The sequence below is a fragment of the Gobio gobio genome (assembly GCF_949357685.1).
Source record: "Gobio gobio genome assembly, chromosome: 12".
Taxonomy (NCBI): Eukaryota; Metazoa; Chordata; class Actinopteri; order Cypriniformes; family Gobionidae; genus Gobio; species Gobio gobio.
Window position 1 is genome coordinate 21,908,118 of NC_137105.1, and position 20,596 is coordinate 21,928,713.

Sequence of the window (20,596 nt, forward strand, 5' to 3'; positions counted from 1 at the left end):
ATTTTATATATATGTATTTTACATATTTATATTAGGTTTAAAACTGATATACGTGTATTTTATGAACACAGTCTTGTTATATAAAATTAATCTAGGTAAAAATGCCTATCAGTATCAAAAGCATGATGCCGTATGCCCGTTATCTCCGCCCATTTCCTGAGGTGTGAAGGATGTCGGTGAAACGTACAGAGAGCATACTGTAGCCCACCGCACCCACTGACCGATTTCTGCTTACATCGACTACTGCTTTATCTACACAGCCATTCGGGGAATCGGCACGTAAACACGGACCGGTCGATGGAAAAAGCGAGAAGATGATACTTTGAAGAGGGTGGACATGGAAACCCGACGCTGAGTTCCTTTAATTGTGACCATAAGACACCATGGCCAAACAGTATGATGTGCTGTTTAGACTCCTGCTTCTCGGAGACTCCGGTGTCGGCAAAACCTGTTTGTTATGCAGATTCACGGACAATGAATTTCATCCCTCTCACATTTCCACCATCGGTAAGAGTGTTACTTTCTTGCATCCTTTCAAAGAGTTGCAGAACAAACAGCACATACCGATAAGAAAACCCATAGCAGCGCTGGGCCATTATAGTCTATGAGCCGTGAAAAGAATGGCTTGAGAATTACACCACATAGTGAGATGCATTCACACAACCTGTTCTAGTTTTTTTCTGAAATGCCTGACTGACTGTAGCTATGTGTGTGTGAAGTCTTAAAATGTTGCTTTTTACACTACTGTCACAAACCTTGTAGTGTTTGCTTTGGATTGTCCTGGGATAATAGAAATGCACTAAACTAAACGAAGATAATATTGGTTGCATATGAATGGCAGTGAAGACACAGAAAGTGCAGGTGTTATTGCATGCATTCTCTCTAATAGATTGATGCATAAAAGTGTCCTGTCAGCCATTCCAACTCACACATGCTGTTTTATGCAAGTACTTTGTTTTGATATGAAATGGAAATCAGGTTTAACTCAATTGTAAGTTTTGGTCTCATCTGTGAGAAATATGGAAAGGTTTTTTTATTGGAAACTCTAACGACATTTTCTCTAAAATGACTATTTTATCACTGCAAGCTTTTAAGCACCCCAGCAGTAGGGATCGTTTTAGTTGATTGGATGTTATGAAGAACAAAATTTGGTTTTAAAAAGGTATTTCATAAACCTCTCATTTCAGCGTTCAAACTGTGTGTGCTTGGTCTACTGGAATATCTTCCCCAGAGTGCTGAATAAAAGCTTATTTGAAGAGAGATTCATTTACTATAGTTTCCATAAGTACATCATTTTATATTTTTCTAATATGCATCAGGACACAATTATTTTTACTGAGTGTCATTAGAATGCCCATTACTTACTGTCTCGACAAACCCATTCTTAATACGACATAATTTGACATTTTTTTTTACATATTTTTCTCATTCATGCAAACTAGTAAGTGATGCTTATAATGTATATCATTCCAAACCTTTATGACTTTCTTTTTGCTACCATGGAAACCGTGGAAGTAGTTATCTAAAAAAAATTCTCTTTTCCATACATTGAATGTAAATGATGACCACAATTATCCCTATACAATTACATTGTGTGGAAAAGAGTAGCTTGGACAGTTTGCTAAATATTTAATTTTGTGTTCCACAGAGGGAAGAAAGTCATATGGGTTTGGAATGACATGAGGGTGAGTAAATGATGACTGACTGAACTGTTACTTTTGTATGAACTGTCCCTTTAAGAGTCTTCTTTTTAAAGGGGGTCATAATACACACAGTTTTTGCCAATCTCATGTTAATATTGAGTACCTATAGAGTAGTATTGCATCCTTCATATCTCCGAAGAGTCTTTAGTTTTTTCAGATTTATAAAAGACAAATACGCTATACCGATTATTTCCGAAAACAGCCAAGCTTGTGGAAGCGTGTTTATAAAAAAATTTTTCACCGAAATGCCGGGAACAAACAAACACACTTCCACAACTCTGTTGCTGCTCTGGAAAAACGAACTGCATCCACTGTTTCCTTAACGCTGGGTTATTTGGGAAACTGAACAAGGTTATCTTTCCCTCACAACCAAAAACACACTTCTTTGGTGACATTGTTGATTTCGTGGTCCAAAAACAAAATGCCAGTGCTGCCGACAGCTTCCGCAAACCGAGTGAAGCTCGTTGATGGCCGTGCTCTTGCTCTGGTTGATGTGCGCATGAGCTCATTCGGGAGAAGTACCCCATTGTTCTACAAACAATACCCCATAATGACAAAAAAAAGTTTGTTTGAAATCTTTGCACATTTATAAAAAAAAAAAAAAAATCACATGTACATAAGTATTCACAGCCTTTGCCATGACGCTCAACATTGAGCTCAGATGCATCCTGATTCCATTGATCATCCTTGAGATGTTTCTTCAGCTTGATTGGAGTCCACTTGTGGTAAATTCAGTTTGGACATGATTTGGAAAGGCACACACCTGTCTATATAAGGTCCCACATTTAATCTGTGCCAGAGGCCAGAGCACAAGCCGTGAAGTCGGAGGAATTGTCTGTAAACCTCCAAGACAGGATTGTATCGAGGCACAGATCTGAGGAAGGGTACAGAAAAATTTCTGCAGCATTGAAGGTCCCAATGAGCACAGTGGCCTCCATCATCCGTAAATGGAAGAAGTTTGTAACCAACAAGACTCTTCCTAGAGCTGGCCACCCGGCGCCTGGACAAACTGAGCAATTGGGGGAAAAGGGCCTTAGTCAGGGAGGTGACCAAGAAACTGATGGTCACTCTGACAGAGCTCCAGCGCTTCTCTGTGGAGAACAACAACCATGAGAACAACCATCTCTGCAGCACTCCACCAATCAGGCCTGTATGGTAGAGTGGCCAGACAGAAGCCACTCCTCAGCAATGTTCCCTCTAAGCTGCGCGCGTGCGCGGCCGCGCACTTGTGATGCCGCTGCCGTGCAGAAAGAATAAAATGCCGCGCAAATGATAGACACACGCGAAATGTGGGGGAGAAATCCATTTGATTGTAGTTTAAATGAGAAATAATTGCAGTGCTCTGTTCTACGGCTATAGAGTTAGTATCGCTATCGTGTTAGAACCGGTGGATGCGGTTTACAGGTTTCATAGAAAGACAATGATGTCACGTGTGAGCACGCAGCAGTGAGTCGTGTTTGCGGTCCAAATAGCTCAACGAGAAACGCAAAGACGTGGAATATCATCATGTTTTAAAGAAGAGAGGCTTGATTAAGTGGTGGAAATAACAGATGATGGACACAGCACGGTAACAAAACCGACATTTACAGTTGCACCCACCACAAGTGTAGCGTGCAAACTCTAAACACCAAAGTAACACCCATCAGTTTAAATAGATGTGTTTGTGGTTTGGGTTTCACTGATGTTTAGATAAATATAAAAGAGTTCACATGTTCCCTTCAACATATTTAGCTATCAGATCTATTTAATTACTTCAGTTAGTTTTTTTTAACAAATTGAAGCATTTCAACTGATATAATATACTATCAGTTTAAATACTTCCATTAGTTTTGATATTATATCATAGGCTATTGTATTATAGTGTAAGCTTAATAAAGAATTGATCTCACAAGGGGATTGTTTAGGCATCATTACCATTAAAACGTTTGAAAACCCCTGATTTAGAAAATCTTGGAAATTCATAAGCAATAAACAAACATTTAATATAGATGGTTTAATGCTGCCTGTCGCCAATAAATGACTGTACAAAAACACATTGAGAACCATCTCAGTGTAATCGCTTAATTATTTTAATATATTATATTATATTATATTATATTATATTATATTATATTATATTATATTATATTATATTATATTATATTATATTATATTATATTATATTATATTATATTATATTATTATATTATATTATATATATTAATACTATTAATTATATTATAAAGAATTGAACTGTCCTGGGGGAGATTTTAATAGTATTTCTTGGTAAAGAAGACTACAGTTAACAGCACTGTAAAATGTGCTTAATTTAGTGACTTCTGAATTAACTGAATTATGATATTTAATATATCACTAAGTTACATCAATGGTTAAATAAAATAGAAATGGCTCATTAAAGTTAAAAGTTATAACTGCATGATGAAACCACTTTTTTGTGTGCGTTTACATACGCTGTACAGGTAAAGAATGTTTTTGCTCAGGTGACCAAAATGTCCGCCCAATAGAGAAAAGTTTTGCTCAGCGAGAAAAGAAATTAGAGGGAACATTGCTCCTCAGTAAAAGGCCGCCTGAAGTTTGCCAAAAGGCACCTGAAGGACTCTCAGACCATGAGAAACAAAATTCTCTAGTCTGATGAAACAACAAAGATTGAACTCTTTGGCCTGAATGGCAAGCGTCATGTCTGGAGGAAACCAGGCACCGCTCATCACCTGGCCAATACCATCCCTACAGTGAAGCATGGTGGTGGCAGCATCATGCTGTGGGGATGTTTTTCAGCAGCAGGAACTGGGAGACTAGTCAGGATCGAGGGAAAGATGAATGCAGCAATGTACAGAGATATCCTTGATGAAAACCTGCTCCAGAGCGCTCTGAACCTCAGACTGTGGCGACGGTTCCTCTTCCAACAGGACAATGACCTGAAGCACACACGTGACAATTTTTGTGAATGTCCTTGAGTGGCCCAGCCAGAGCCCAGACTTGAATCCGATTGAACGTCTCTGGAGAGATCTGAAAATAGCTGTATCGAGCAAAGGCTGTGAATACTTATGTACATGTGATTTATTTTTTATTTTTTACATTGATTGGCAAAGATTTCAAATAAACTTCTTTCACGTTGTCATTATGGGGTATGGTTTGTAGAATACTTTCCGGCTGCACTGTACGGAAAAGGAATTCTGCCTTTTATGACGTAATACAGGGCCATATTGGAAAAAAACTTCCCGAAACTTATACAAATCCTGAAGGAGTTTGAGCACAGAAAGGAATTTGGAACATAAATACTCTGTCATAAGTCCAAGTTTTGAAACTTTGGCCTTGTTTAGCATGAGAATCCAACTCTTTTAACAGTGTAAATAAGTCAGAATGCATGGAATAGCATTAGACATCCCCTTTAAAGATCAGATGAAACAGAAGTAACAACAGATGATGGACATCCGAGTGTAACATTTAAAATAAAATAAAAAAAGTGTAGGGCTATACTTAATTCTGTGCATTCTATGCATTTTTTTTTCATTCCAACTTTAAGAGCATTGGATCATCATTACCACATTTAAAGGGATAATTTGCCCTAATTGTCATCATACTATCAATTCTATGAAAGATGTGAGGATGTGTAAATGATGACAAAATACACATTTTTATATGAACTATTCATGTTAATGAAGCATTTGTAGCGCTGAACCCATACCAACATTTTTATCCCTCAATTAAATCCCATGCTTCATTAGATGTGGAGTAAATGTCAGGCTGTTATTTTGCAAAAGTTCAGGGTATGCTCTGTGTAGCTCTCTCAGTGTTTCCAAGGGAGCAGATGATATCAAGTGGCTTACTCTTGAAATTAGACATAAGAGATTCATAACGCCCTCCTATTCCTGATGATGATATCGCCCCAATCAATAAGGAATCAGAAGCCCTGACTCATTCCTGCAGCCGGCTGTCTGTCCCGCCAGAGTTTATTTAATATGGTGGGATGGATCTCTTTTTGTTAAGTAGTGATGTGATGCAGAACAATCTTTAACTGCTGGATAAAAGCTTTAGTCTGACTGGTCCTGAGAGATGGCTGGCGTCTCACCCTAAAACATGGTTCAATAAGCTCAAGTCCGCAGGGCTATTATGACCCATATATATTATGATACTAGGCTGTCAAGGACCTTAGCGCTGTGCTAAAATATTATTCACCGTGGAAGAGATGTCTGTGTGGTCTGAAAGTTAATTTGAAGCATTAGCTAATGGTTCTTAGAAGGTACGCATTGGCCTCGAGGCAACATGCTGTTATGTTGAATTATTCTTGCTATAGAAAGCAGCTGTTGATTCATTAGTTTGATGATAAATAAAACAAGGTATGAGCTCCATTTCTATTTCATTGGTTTCTCTAGTCAATTGTTTGAGATGCTGTCAGCACTAGAGAAATTGGACTTATTTCCATTTCCAATTAGCCACTGTCTCAGAAGGGAAGTGTCAAAGAGATGATTTAACTGTCACAGCTCTGGCACATTATGAAAAGTTTAATACCGTCTGTTGAAAGGCCTTTAGATTGAAGGTCTGCTTTAATTGTCTTGATATTTCTGTTGTTCAGAAACCTTATAATATAAAGTATTTCAGAGTACTTCACTACAATACTTAAGACTTTATGACACGCAATTGCAAGATTTTTTTTGCCACTTTTGTTGTCACTGACAAGTTTTGTACTGTAAATATGCTTGACTATTAAAGTGGGGATGTTTCTTTTTCAAATAAATTAGCACCGTGAGAGTGGGCCTACAGTTATTTGAATGCATTAATGAGAGAGAGACTGCATGTGTGAATTAGTTATACTGTCTATATTATTCGTGAAGCTGTGTGTTGTAAAGTAGTTACTTCAAAAGTAGAAAAATATATGCTATAACTTTTGAGTTTCTAAGCTTCTTTAGTGATTAATCATAGGACAGCGTTGACAATGAGTTGCTGCACTCCTGAATGTTTCTCTGAATCTTTACGTGGTGTTCAAACTGGCAAACCTTAAAACACATATAATTGACAAAGTTTACTGAAGACGCAAGTGAAAGTGACCGTAAAATTACGTCGGTTAGAGGTTCTGAATTTCGGTTTCGATTAGTCATCCAGCCCTAATATCTGCTGTATCCTAGACAGGTTTCTTTGCAAAGTTTTTGCATCAAAAGGGAGGGGTGGGGTTGGGGGGAAACTATGGTAGTCAATGTCTGCCGAGATCTGCTTGGTTACAAACATTCTTCCAAATATCTTCCTTTGTGTTCAACAGAAGAAAGAAATTCTTACAGGTTTGGAACAACTTGAGGAGAGTAAATGATGACAGAATTTAAATTTTTGGGTGAACTACTCCTTTAAGTACAATAAAACGTGGATATTTTTTAAATTTCAGTCAAGTATTTTTCTGAGTTGGTACTTACAATTTTTGACATGGTATCAGTACTTTAGAACTTCTCAGTACTTTTTTTTTTCTCAGTACACCCCTGGTTTTAGAATTCTAGAAGCCATTAGAACTAACCTAAAAAACTGTTACTACTTAGAGGAGAACCGGGGCGAAAGTAACACGGGACAAAAGTAACAACGCAATTTTCTCCGAGCCCTGAATACATTTGCATTTCAAGCTATGACAGCACGTTCAGCACACAACCCATGACGGATCTGCCAAATATCATGTGATTCCGCCATCGTTTCCCGCGGTTAGGTCCGAAATGCAATTTTCAAGTACGGCAAGTAAATTAATGAAGCAGTACTTTTTTTCTAATTACAAGTTGTGTTTCTTGTTTTATGTGTCACAGTAATGATCAATCTACGGGTTATTTAGTGCTGTTACACACCCTGAAGGTTTGTCTTTTCAGAGTTTTTCAGTATAAAAGTAAATCGTGTTTAAATGTCAGGACTTCCTGTCGGGACGAAAGTAACACTTGTTACTTTTGTCCCGCTATTATATATATAATGCATATTATGCACATTTAATTTAATTAAATTTTTATATTGTTCATACTGTTGAAGAAAAAACGTATCAAATAGATTGACATTGCAAATAAAAAATATTCTAAACAATTCAAGTTTGTACTGTCATATTACATTTGAAACATTTGATGAACTTTAACATATAAAATGAAAATGTAATTTAATTTTTTTTTTTGCAAAGATAAAGGACAAAATATGTTTGCAGTTACATATTAACAAGGTCATAGTCAGGTATGTTTAATAAAAACAAGAGTAGCACCAAAAAATCAAGCTTGTATTGTTGTATTACTTTTGACCCACTTGTGTGTTACTTTCGTCCCTGATTGGGTCAAAAGTAACAATGTGCAGCTTATGTTCAAAGTGAAATTATACTGTAGTCGTTCTACATTTGTACAAAATACCACCTGCTATTGATAGACCACACTTGTGAGTTATTGGCCACAGCAAAAATATATCTCGGTCTAAAACATTATCTTTTAAAATTACGATTTTCTGAAAAATGGTACATTCGTCCCTGCTCTCCCCCTACTTACTAACTTTTGGTTTGTCACACTGGTTGATATGGGATGAAAGTGAGTAGCATTCCAACATGATCTCATGAGTATTTGTGTGTATTTTTACGTAAAGTGTGGTACTACCACACATACCTTTTCTTATGTTTTCATACACACTAAAACACACAATAATAATGTATTGACGGCAATAAAATGTAAATTATTAACGCATGAACAACTTTTAGATGTACATATTAAAATTGTCATTAATATTTAGAATCTATTGTATTTAAATGTCATATCAATTACATTGTTTTCAGTCGCATTTATAGTTTACTTAATATGACATGATTACATTTCCCTCTGTTCTGTGACTTCTGATGCAAACTCTTTCGAAAGATTACATAATGTTAAACAAGACTACACTTTAAACTCTTGAAATGAATAGCATTTCTGTAATCATTTAACCATTGTTTGTCATGTAATATTTATTTTTTTGCTTGTTGTGGGACACAAAATACGTTTTCTCAGTACAGTCCAGTCAAAATAGGCCAAAAACGCAACATGCTATTTTATTTGTGTGCTGTAATCCACATAATCCATACGTTTATAACAAAGAGACCGAAATTAAAATTCCAAATCTACTTCTCCATTCTCAGAAGAGACCGTAAACGTCAAATCCCAAGCTCATTACAAACTCAAAAATTAAGGGAAGGAAGCTTTACAACATGTTGTATTGCAGTATATCAAATGCTTATTGGCAATTGCCTGCTTCATCACAGATTGCGACATGGCGTGTTTTGGGTGATGTGCATTTGAATGAGAAATGTGCACCTTTATAGAATGGATCAGGTTAAGATTCTCAGCAATTATTAACTTAAATTCTGCTCTGTACCTCATACAAAACTATTATATACCACCAGAGAGGGCCGCGACTGCAACACATCATCATTTGAACTTTTGGTACTGCTTTTGACATTTTGGATTAGGGGCAGTCTTAGAGTTAGGAATGGGATAAGTTGCTCAAAATATGTTTTTAATGCTATATTGTTACTTGAAGGGTAATTTTCCTACACATTCCTGTTCATTACATTTTATATATTGCATTTATAGTCTATATAAAATGTTAATGTTTGGGTTTGTGGGTTAAGGGACCTACAATTTATCTATAAAATGGTAAAAGGGCAATTATATAAATATCTTTATGATATAGATAAAGATTTATGTATGATAAAGAGTTGTAACTATTTTACTTTTCTTTAGCTGTAAATATTTATGTTTAAATGTTGTCAATACGTCCATATTGTACGTATCTGAGCAAATGTGCAAAATGTATGTTTTGCACCTGAAATTATGTATTGATAATTACATATTAATGAGACCAGGCGGGCTAGTCATGTGATCCAACATGGCTGCTCCCATGAGTGGACCCGCTCAAAACAAAACATCTTTTAATAGGCTACTGATAAAACTGCCATCTTCATCTCATGTGAGTGCATAATTTTAAACATTTTTCAGATAAAATACTATTAATTTCTTTGTTTTATGCTAATATGAAAGAAGAATTACAGTTAACTTGAGGTAAGGCAAAATTGTTGGTTTGGTTTCTCTTTTATTTTTGTAGTATTTTACAGCATTGTAGTTGTCCTTTCACTGCCCATGATTCTGAAAGAGAAAGGGAGAGGCAGCTCTTTCCTCATTTTCCTTTGCCCCAGGTCAACCAATTCAGTGGCTGTAGTGTTGACCTTTCTGTGTCCCTGTTTGACAGCTCAGTCCACTAACACGACTTTTATTTATAAAGAGGAAACTATGGAGCTCTCCAGATGGCATTAAACAGCATTCAAAATGGCTTTATACTCATATGTCTTATTTGAGTATTTCTTGTACTTGCTTTTTCTTGTGTATGGCATGCCATCTGGTTCCAGGCATTGAATTGAATCCTTTGAAATTGAAGCAAACTAGTAGTTAAAATCATGTTAGATACGAAAACCTCTTTACAAGCTGCCTAAGTTGTCTATCCAACAAAGAAAGGAATTAATTGGTCCTTTTTTATTTACATCAGAGCATGTTAAAAATAGAAGAGACACCCGAATACTGTTTTTTTTTTTTAGAGTCATAATTGTTCTTGAGAGTGGAATGTACTAGGAAAAACAACTATTAAAGGAGCTGGAAGATCTCGCAGTGGACCTTATTGACAGATACTCTATTATTGCATTTAATTGGAATTTTCTTGCCTGTCTCAGCTTTACAAGAGAAGCGTTTTCTTTTAGGGCACAAGATCTTGTTATGATTTCACACCTTACAAGAACACGTCATTTTCATGTTCACTTCATATATGTCTAAATAAATTGGATAAACTATTAAACTCAAAGGGCCCTATCATACACCCACCCACTGTGTGTTTTGTTTTTTGCTAGTTTCAGCCCGTCACAGTTTTTCATGTCCGGCGCCAACATTGTTTATATAGCAAATGTATTCGCACCCATCTGTTCACCCATGGGTGTGGTCTGAAAATGAGGTGTGTTCAGGTGCATTGTTGGCATGTTGCTATTTTGAGGCAACTGAAAACGACTGCGCCATTGACCAACAAAAACCTGGTTGCATTATTTTTTGTTATTTAAAGGGCGCAATATGTGCCCATAGATAGGTACATAACACGCATACACTCTGCTTGTTACACACACAGGGACGCGCAGCACACAAACATGCCAAATATTAAACCTAAAAGGATTACAATGTAAAATATTATTATTTTGTGTTAGGGGTGTAACCGTACACGTATTCCTTCCGAACTGTTTCGGTACAGGGCTTTCGGTTCGGTGCACACGTGTTTCCGAATACAGTCTTTAACAGTTAACAGTCGGCTTGTTTTAAGCGCGGAACACACTTCAACCCGAGTTCCCAAACGAACGTATTAAGTATTCAGTCCATTTTATCACGACATTCAAACGATAAATTGCCATTTTGACGCTCTTTAATGTGGCGTGACTGATCACTGAACACTGATCACAGTTTAAGCGGCCGCGTGATGTGCGCACGTAAACGCGATCATCTGTGAACGCGATCGATCATCTCTTCCTAAAGAATAAACATGAATGAACATCTGAAGGTATGTTGTTGAGGATACATAACAACTTACTGTCACATATCATATGTGGAGTAATCGCTGTTTCAATCGTGTTTCAACGGCGGAAACACCTCAATATAACTGCTTGTAAACTAAACAATGTCATGTAGAATCATATTTTCCTCAGGCAGTCATTCAGTGTCCACAGAATTTTATTCACTAGAGAAATCAACTCTTTCACTAAATATTTGCACTATATTAGCCTATATATTCATTATATTCTACTTAACCTGTTAGTGATGTCTTGATTATTTAATGTATGTTTAAATAAACCTGTCATGAAAATGACAGAAACTGTTTATACATGATTATATTTCAACAACAAATTGGAGAAAAACTATTTTATAATTAGATTTAGAAGTTATTGCAAAAACTGCCCTATGTGAAGTTTACATGTTTGCGTACTGTTATTTGAGTGTTGATTATTATACCTAAAAATAAATAGCCACTGAATTTAGGCTAATAGTTTGGGCTCTGTTGTTAACCTTTAATATTAATGTGCAAGTAAGGGCTCCCTATATATTTTACAGCAATATCTCCAATAAACTTTGTTATAATTGAATTAATTTAAGGACAGACACTTTTTTTCAGTAAACCACTGTTTAATAAAAATAAATAAAAAGCAATTTTGTAAAACTGCTGTACCGAACCCGTACCGAACCGTGACTTCAAAACCGAGGTACGTACCGAACCGTCAGTTTTGTGTACCGTTACACCTCTATTTTGTGTACATAAAGATTAAAATGCCTACATGTCATAATTTATAGTCATTGCATGTATTACCTATTTGTAGTAATGACAAATAAAATTGGCAAATTATTTGACCAATCGTGGCGATACACATGTATTTAAACTGACTCGTCAGGTTGAGGGTGTCTATATTCCACCATGTGCAAGCGCACCTGGCTTTTAAAGGGAATGGGAGATGACCCTCTGATTGGTTTATTGCATGTTACACCCAAAACACACCCATGAATCATTAAGAGACTAGGTACAACCTTTTTGGACCATGCACCTGGTGCGCCGACCATTTTTTCCATCCTTAAACTGGTTAAACTAAAGTGGATTCGCCCTAAATACACCAGCGCCATGCGCTTAGATCATTAAAACGGGGCCCATAATTTGAATGAATCATATTAATTAGTTTTTTTCTTCTCAATATCAATGAACAGAGGGATAGATTTCACTACTTTCATTTGAGCAGAGGTTCCCTGTATCTCTAATATCACTTTATCTAGCCTTTTTAATATCCCTTATAATATTACACTGACAAAAGCCAGTTTTTGAATGACACCTTACTCCAGGAAGATCATTTTGGTGAGAAAACAACATCACAGGCACTAAGTATTAACAGTGGAGTTGATTAATTTTTTGCTGTTTTGTAGCATTTGTCTTGCCTCCTGTTTGATAAAATTACAGAAATATGTATGAAAAAAATATATAAATGTCATATATCAATAAAAGCATTAACATCAACACCTCCATGTATGCTGACTCCTTGTTTCCACTCTAAGTTCTGTCCTGTACATTTTCTTGCCGTTGATGTAATAAATACATCTCTCAAGTGCTTAAACTTGACTGAAGTTATACCCTTTTATAGAAATACTTTATTAAATTGCAACGAAAGCATATATTATTTTTAATAAAACAACCCCACCAACAGAAGGAACCGTCTCTCTTGTGGTTCTCACCATTTCTGCTTATCTACTTAGTCTTCAGTCACTCAGCTCTGTACTCTCATGCCACTTCATCAGCACAGTTCACTTCCTATTATGAGTCTGATTTAAACAGATCAGTAAAATGAATGGTTCCATGAGAGAGCATTAATTGAGTGCTCATTTTATTAAAAAATATTTGAAATCATTATGAAATGTTTTCCTTTTCTACTCCAGGTGTTGATTTCAAAATGAAGACCTTAGAAATAGATGGCATTAAAGTACGAATACAAATATGGTATGTTTTATTTTTCTTTGATGATATAATATAACAGCGTCTGATTATTGGTTTTGCTAATCCGATGTCTTTATGTCTACAGGGACACAGCAGGTCAGGAGAGATATCAGACCATCACTAAGCAGTACTACAGAAGAGCACAGGTGACCTTCACACATCCACAAAGACAAGATCCAATAGAGATTACTATTGGTGTCCATTGTGTGATAATACACGGATTGATTCTGTATCAACAGGGCATTTTTCTGGTGTATGACATCACGAGCGAGCGCTCATTCCAGCACATCATGAAGTGGGCCAGTGATGTAGATGAGGTGAGGCTGTGGAGTTTAAAGCATATCTATCTTTATTACTGTAACTAAATATAACCTGCTTCATATTCCTATCTCTTCATTTAAATTCCTCTGCCCCTCTTTCTCTCTGTTACTCTCAGTCCACATTGGAGTCCAAAAGTCGGAGGCTACATTGCAAATCTGGGAAAGATTACATTTAAGGATTATCTCCCAATTTAATTTAATAAACAGCAATTTCATATTTTAGGATTTTGAAAAATGTCAAACAAAGAAACATTTATGATGTGAAACATAATCAGAAATATTTAAGATTTTTCACTTCCGAGTCGCTAAGCAAATGAGTTACTTGTTAATAAGTTTTACTAATTTTAAATCTTACATTGATTTTAGTTTTCTATTTTTATAAAACACTGAAATATGATTTTGAATCTCAGATTTTTATTGTGACTTTTGGATCCCACTGTATGATTTGTATATTATATTTTTAAAAAAAAGAATGCAAAATAAAACGGGATGAATGAATAAATGAACGAACAAACACAGAAACTGTACTAAACCAATACTGGTTATTGATCTTACTCAAACCGGCACACTGCTGTTATATTAATTCTATGATATTCTAATATCAATTCTAATATCATATTTGTCTATTTCTGCTCTGCTCCATTCATCCGCCTCTATTGAATCTCTTCTGGTTCTGTCCAGTACGCCCCTGAGAAGGTGCAGAAGATACTTGTTGGGAACAAGTCTGATGAAGAACAGAAGAGACAAGTAGCTACAGAACAGGGAGATAAGGTAAAAAAAAGAGAAAAATCCTTCCTGTGCACTGCATCTTTCATTCATAATGCTATTTACCCTTTCGTATGATAAACCCTAATATCTAATATCTTTTAATATCTACATTTCAAGACCTCTTTCAAACATCTTAAAGGGATAGTTCATCCAAAAAGGAAAAGTCATTAATTGCTCACCCTTGTTCCAAAACCAAGACTTTTGTTCATCTTCGGAACACAAATGAAGATATTTTTTAATGAAATCTGAGTGATTTCTGTCCCTCCATTGGCAGCTATGCAACTACCACTTTGACACTTCAAAAAGTTTATCGTAAATCATAAAACTAATACAAATTAATTGAGTGGTTTAGTCCCAAATTTTCTGAAGAGACACGATCACTTTATATGATGAACAGATTGAATTTAGGCTTTTATTCACATATAAACATTCATCAACGCACACATCAGTTGTGGTAAATGGAAGCTTAAGCATGTTTGCTTGATGTGTGGGATGTTCTCGTGTGTTATGCAGCATATTTGAGCTTCTGCAAGAACCAATGAGGTTCATTCTCGTGTTACGTAGCATGTTTGAGCTTCTGCAAGAACCAATGAGGGTCATTCTCATGTGTTACGCATCATATTTGAGCTTCTGCAAGAACCAATGAGGGTCATTCTTGTGTTACACCGCTCATTTGAGCTTCCGCAAGAACCAATGAGATTCATTCTCGTGTTACGCAGCTCGTTTGAGCTTCCGCAAGAACCAATGAGGTTCATTCTTGTGTTACGCAGCACGTCAAGCTGGTTCCGTTGAGCTTCTGTTTATGTTCGCTGATCAATGTTTATATGTGAATAAAACACTAAATCAAATCTATTCATCATTTAAAGGGTTAGTTCACCCAAAAATGAAATTCCATTAATGACTCACCCCAATGTTGTTCCACACCCGTAAGACCTCCGTTCATCCTCGGAACTCAGTTTAAGATATTTTAGATTTAGTCCGAGGGCTTTCAGTCCTTTGAATGTAAGTGTATGCACACTTTGCTGTCCACGTCCAGAAAGGTAATGAAAACATCATCAAAGTAGTCCATATGTGACATCATTTGGTTAATTAGACTCTTTTGAAGCGTCGACAATACATTTTGGTCGAAAAATAACAAAAACGTGTTACACGTGATGTGTTATCTGGTGCGATAGCAGATACCAGGTAATCCACGTTCACGACGCCACAGCTGACGTAAGACGCTGTGACGTGTTATCTGGTGCGATAGCAGATACCAGATAACACGTCACAGCGTCTTACGTCAGCAGCGTCACTGTGGCGTCGTGAACGCGGATTCAAACTAAACCGGAAGAAAAGACAATGCTTAATAAAGTCTTAGTTTTTGTTATTTTTGGACCAAAATGTATTGTCGACGCTTCAAAAGAGTCTAACTAACCAAATTATGTCACATATGGACTACTTTGATGATGTTTTCATTACCTTTCTGGACGTGGACAGCAAAGTGTGCTTACACTTACATTCAAAGGACTGAAAGCCCTCGGACTAAATCTAAAATATCTTAAACTGTGTTCCGAGGATGAACGGAGGTCTTACGGGTATGGAACAACATTGGGGTGAGTCATTAAAGGGTAAGTTCACCCAAAAATGAAAATTCTGTCATTAATTACTTACCCTCATGTCGTTCGACACCCGTAAGACCTCCGTTCATCTTCGGAACACAAATGAAGATATTTTAGTTGAAATCCGATCGCTCAGAAAGGCCTCCATTGGCACAATGCACTTTACACTCTCAAGACCCATAAAAGGTACTAAAGACGTCGTTACAAAGTCCATCTCACTACAGTGGTTCTACAATAACTTTATAAAGCGACGAAAATAGTTTTTGTGCGCAAAAAAACCCTAAATAACAACTTATATAGTGAACGACTTATACAGTCGAATCATGATTCGGATCGCGTGTCAAACTGCTGAAATCAGTTGACTTTGGCGATTCAAACCGCTGAATCGACTCACTGATTCATAACGCTTCGAAGCTTCATGATGCCTTGTCTTGAAATCGGTCATCACGATATAAGTCGTTATTTAGGGTTTTTTTGCGCACAAAAACTATTCTTGTCACTTTATAAAGTTATTGTAGAACCACTGTAATGAGATGGACTTTGTAACAATGTCTTTAGTACCTTTTATGGGTCTTGAAAGTGTAAAGTGCATTGTGCCAATGGAGGCCTTTCTGAGCCATCAGATTTCAACTAAAATATCTTCATTTGTGTTCCGAAGATGAACGGAGGTCTTACGGGTGTCGAACGACATGAGGGTAAGTAATTAATGACATAATTTTCATTTTTGGATGAACTAACCCTTTAATGGAAGAAATTTCATTTTTGGGTGAACTAACCCTTTAAAGCGATCTGTTCTTTTCAGAAAATTTGGTGAGTTTTATGATCTCTTTATGAACTTTTTGAAGCAATAAAGTGGTAGTTGTGTAGATTGTCAATGGAGGGACAGGAATCTCTTAAATTTAATTGAAAATATCTTCATTTGTTTTTCGAAGATGAACGAAAGTCTTACGGGTTTAGAACGACAACAGGGTGAGTAATTAATGACAGAATTTTCATTTTTGGGTGAACTAACACTTGAATCATCTTTTTTTGCTCCAGCTTGCCAAGGCTTATGGAATGGACTTTTTTGAGACAAGTGCCTTTACCAACCACAACATTACAGAGGTACAATGTTTCCCGCTTGCATTTTTCTTTTCAGTATTTCTGTATTTAACGGTTTTGTTCTTTTTAGATATTTGAAGAATGGATAAACAAGTTGTTCATGCAACCGTCCGATCATTTTGTTTGCACATTTTTTATTGTCTACAGCTATTTAGGATTCATATTTTTCCTTCCATTACAGTCTTTCACCCGATTGGCTGAATTAGTCTTACAGGCCAATAAGAAGGATCTTGATTTGTTGGGAGGATCCATGAATGACGAGTTCAATCTGGCTGTTTTGGAGGAGCAGGAAGGATTGTGTAATGTTAGCGACGACACCCATAAGTCCTGCTGGTGCTGAGGACAGGAAGTGACATTTTCCATATTTATGTTACATTTACATTTGAATATTTTTCAGTTAAAAAAAAGGGTATCAAAAGGGCACTGCAGTGCAACTGTACATTATTTAGTTAGGCTCATTCAAGCCACACTTTCAGTTATCCTATATATATATATATATATATATATATATATATATATATATATATATATATATATATATATATATATATATATATATATATATATATATATATATATATATATATATATATAAAGAACAGGTTGATTTAAGTGTGAGGCAGCATTGACAGGAGGCTTTATTTAACAGGGTTGTGTGGCTGGAACGCCCATGTTAACATGTAATGTTCGTTCTTGTGTTATACTATGGGACTTCATGTGAATATTTCCAGATCTGATTTGGCTTTCTATAAAATTCTCTAAAACCTTGAATGCACCTACTTGACATTGAATGGTTTTCCAAGGTAATACATTTATTCTTGAGTGATGAATTGATGAAGCTAGAGTTTCTCATGTCAGTGTAACAATATAAGCTTCTTTTCTGTAAAAAAACTAAAATATTGTCACTAATCTTGCTGCTTACCAGTTCTGGTCCACTGTGATTGCAAATGAATGCAAGGGTTTTTCTCTCATTAATCTGAGGTTATTGTACTAAAATATTATCATTTAATGTGGTATTTATACCAATATTACATCTCTTTTTGTTATCACTATTTAGCTGATTAGAATAGTCGGAATGTTTCAACTTTTACTCTATAAATGATTCTGGAAATGTTGAGGTTTAACTTTCATCGCAGCACACCAAACAATATTGTCATCCTACTTTAATCAACGTCTCACCCATCCCAACTTGTATGATATGTGTGCAGAATGAACTGTTGTGATTCCCAGCATTAATGCTGGTGTGCATCGCTGCAGTGACATGGGTTGTATTGCTAATGATTCAATGTATATTATTAAACTATTGCAGCCTTTATATGTGCAAGTGGTATTGTACTATGTTGATTTAAATTAACTCATGAATAATGCTGATATGTTGACCTGTGCTATCATGAATTATGTCCACAAAACAATTAGAGAAATTGAAATACGTATGTGGTTATTTATTAAACTGTAATATTGTGATTCTGTTTAGGGGGTCAAATGTTTACAAATAAACATTTAATTATGAAAATGTTGTTGTTGTTGTTTTAATTATGGTACTAAATTACTTTGCGTATATAAACATCATAATGTGATTTTATGATGGCGGAGATCTTAACAAATCTCTTTAAGTTCAACACCGCGAGTCAACACTAGGAGGCAGTTGTGCAAAGCTAAAATCCAGGCACGGAAATGTAGTTACGCTTGGTAAAACACACTGGGGGGAAACAACGGGGAAAAGAATGTGTGTGTTTTTATGTAATACTCAAAACTGGGAGATTATCCTTTAGCATTTGTAAAGTATTTTGATCATGAAGTCAGTTCTTTTGCTTAATTTTATCAAGGTCATGATGTTTTCTCTCATGGTGTTTTTTCTATGCCTTGTTAAGTTTCTTTCAAAAATATTTTGAAACAAAATATTCTGCTTGTACATTTTTGTAGCAAAGCAGATCTCTCTGTTGTGTGCGGCTGGATGAAGTCTGGACAGAGAGAGAGCACTGGTTTTCATATGACATGTCCTTGCAAGCAACTCATACATAGATAGATGCAATGATAAAATTGCAAATATATTACAAAATAAATTGATCTCAACTAAATTCCCTATAAACACTTTCCTCTTTGTGAAAACAAAATATGATGTATTAGTAACACCTTAAAATAAAGGTTAACTTTAGTTAACTACATTAGTTAACCACCTAACAATGAAAAGTACTTCTAAAGCATGTTTTCAACTTTTACTTATAGATTAAAATAGTATTTAATGGACCTACATGAGCTGACATTAACTAACAATGAACAGTTGTATTTGTATTAACTAACATAAAAACCATTCATAAATAAGGCAACAATTCATTGTTACCAATTTATGCTGGGCCAAAAAACACTAATATCTGTAAATAAGGACATGCAGAATGTTCATTTTTGGGTGAACTATCTCTTTAACTGTGTGCAAAAGGCAACATTTGTATGTTACCCCACTCTCTCAACATCCGAATGACTGATGTAAAATAGTAATGAATGAAATACCACAATACATCACATGCATACACATCCATTTTCATTAATAACATTGGAGTGCTCTGAGTCTGTTTTGCACACATGAACACATGTGAATGTTTTCATATTCTACAAAAAGACATTGATTTGCCTAACTCTACTTGCCTTTACAGTGTGCATTGTGTGCAGGGATGCATTTGTAAGGCTAGTTAGTAACTCTATTCAGGTGCCACGGTGTGTTCTCTTGCTGTTGACGCCATGTGTCGTCCCTGAGGTACTGTGTCTTAAGGGGAAGAGCTCCAGTGCCTCTAATGAAAAGTTTGAGCTGAAAACTCTGTCATCACTAGTTGCATGAGGGACACAAACGCATTAAAAAGTATAAAGATGTTAAAAAACGAAGGACTAACTTGGATAACAATGATGGTTATCATGTAAGAACTGCCAAAGTCTGAAGATTGCATGAGGACATATTTGGCTCACTTTTGTTCTTTCTGCTTTAATCCTGCTATTGTCATTAGTCTCACTTTTGAGTTAAACAAGATTTAATCTTTTTTTTCTTCATCCCTATTGTCAGCATTCAGAGTTTTCCGGGATCAAGCTGATTATGAAAGAGGAGAAAAACAGCCCTTAGCTCCCGTCAGTTTTCCTTTATAGATAATCCTGTCATGCCATAACCAAATACTTCCATGCAGTTGGCTCTTACCTATATCCTCATTTAATCATTGATTTGCTCATAACAAAACCTTGCCAGGCATTGAGCGGAATAAACCAATGTGTCCTTAGGACTGACGAGAGGAGAGAGAGAAACGAGATGTGCTTTAGTATTATTTTTGGGGTGCGTACGCATGCAGCGGGGGCGTTTGGTGAGGAGAGGGGGGGGTCCAGCTTCAGGACACTTCTGCTAAGCACTGTGTTGTCATCCTCCCACCTCGCCACACTGTGCTTTCACACCAGAGTGAGTCATGCTGGCTCTCTGAGTTCTGGAGGTGCGCAATGTGGAATGCTAAGCACCCTGAGAGAACTTCACAGAATTCAGACTCTTTCTACTCTGGCTTCTCATCTCTCCTTTATACCTGCTTGGAGAAAAGCTCAGAGAAAGCTG

At 36.2% G+C, this 20,596-nt stretch overlaps 1 protein-coding gene across 1 annotated transcript; it reads left to right on the forward strand.

Moving 5' to 3' along the window:
• The first annotated feature begins 257 nt into the window (after positions 1–257).
• rab15 (RAB15, member RAS oncogene family) lies at positions 258–17,489 on the forward strand. Its single transcript, XM_079831458.1, has 7 exons — positions 258–507; positions 13,169–13,229; positions 13,312–13,372; positions 13,466–13,543; positions 14,228–14,317; positions 16,954–17,019; positions 17,198–17,489. The coding sequence occupies exons 1-7, from the start codon at positions 384–386 to the stop codon at positions 17,354–17,356; spliced, it is 639 nt and encodes a 212-aa protein (XP_079687584.1). The 5' UTR covers positions 258–383; the 3' UTR covers positions 17,357–17,489.
• Positions 17,490–20,596: the final 3,107 nt, after the last annotated feature.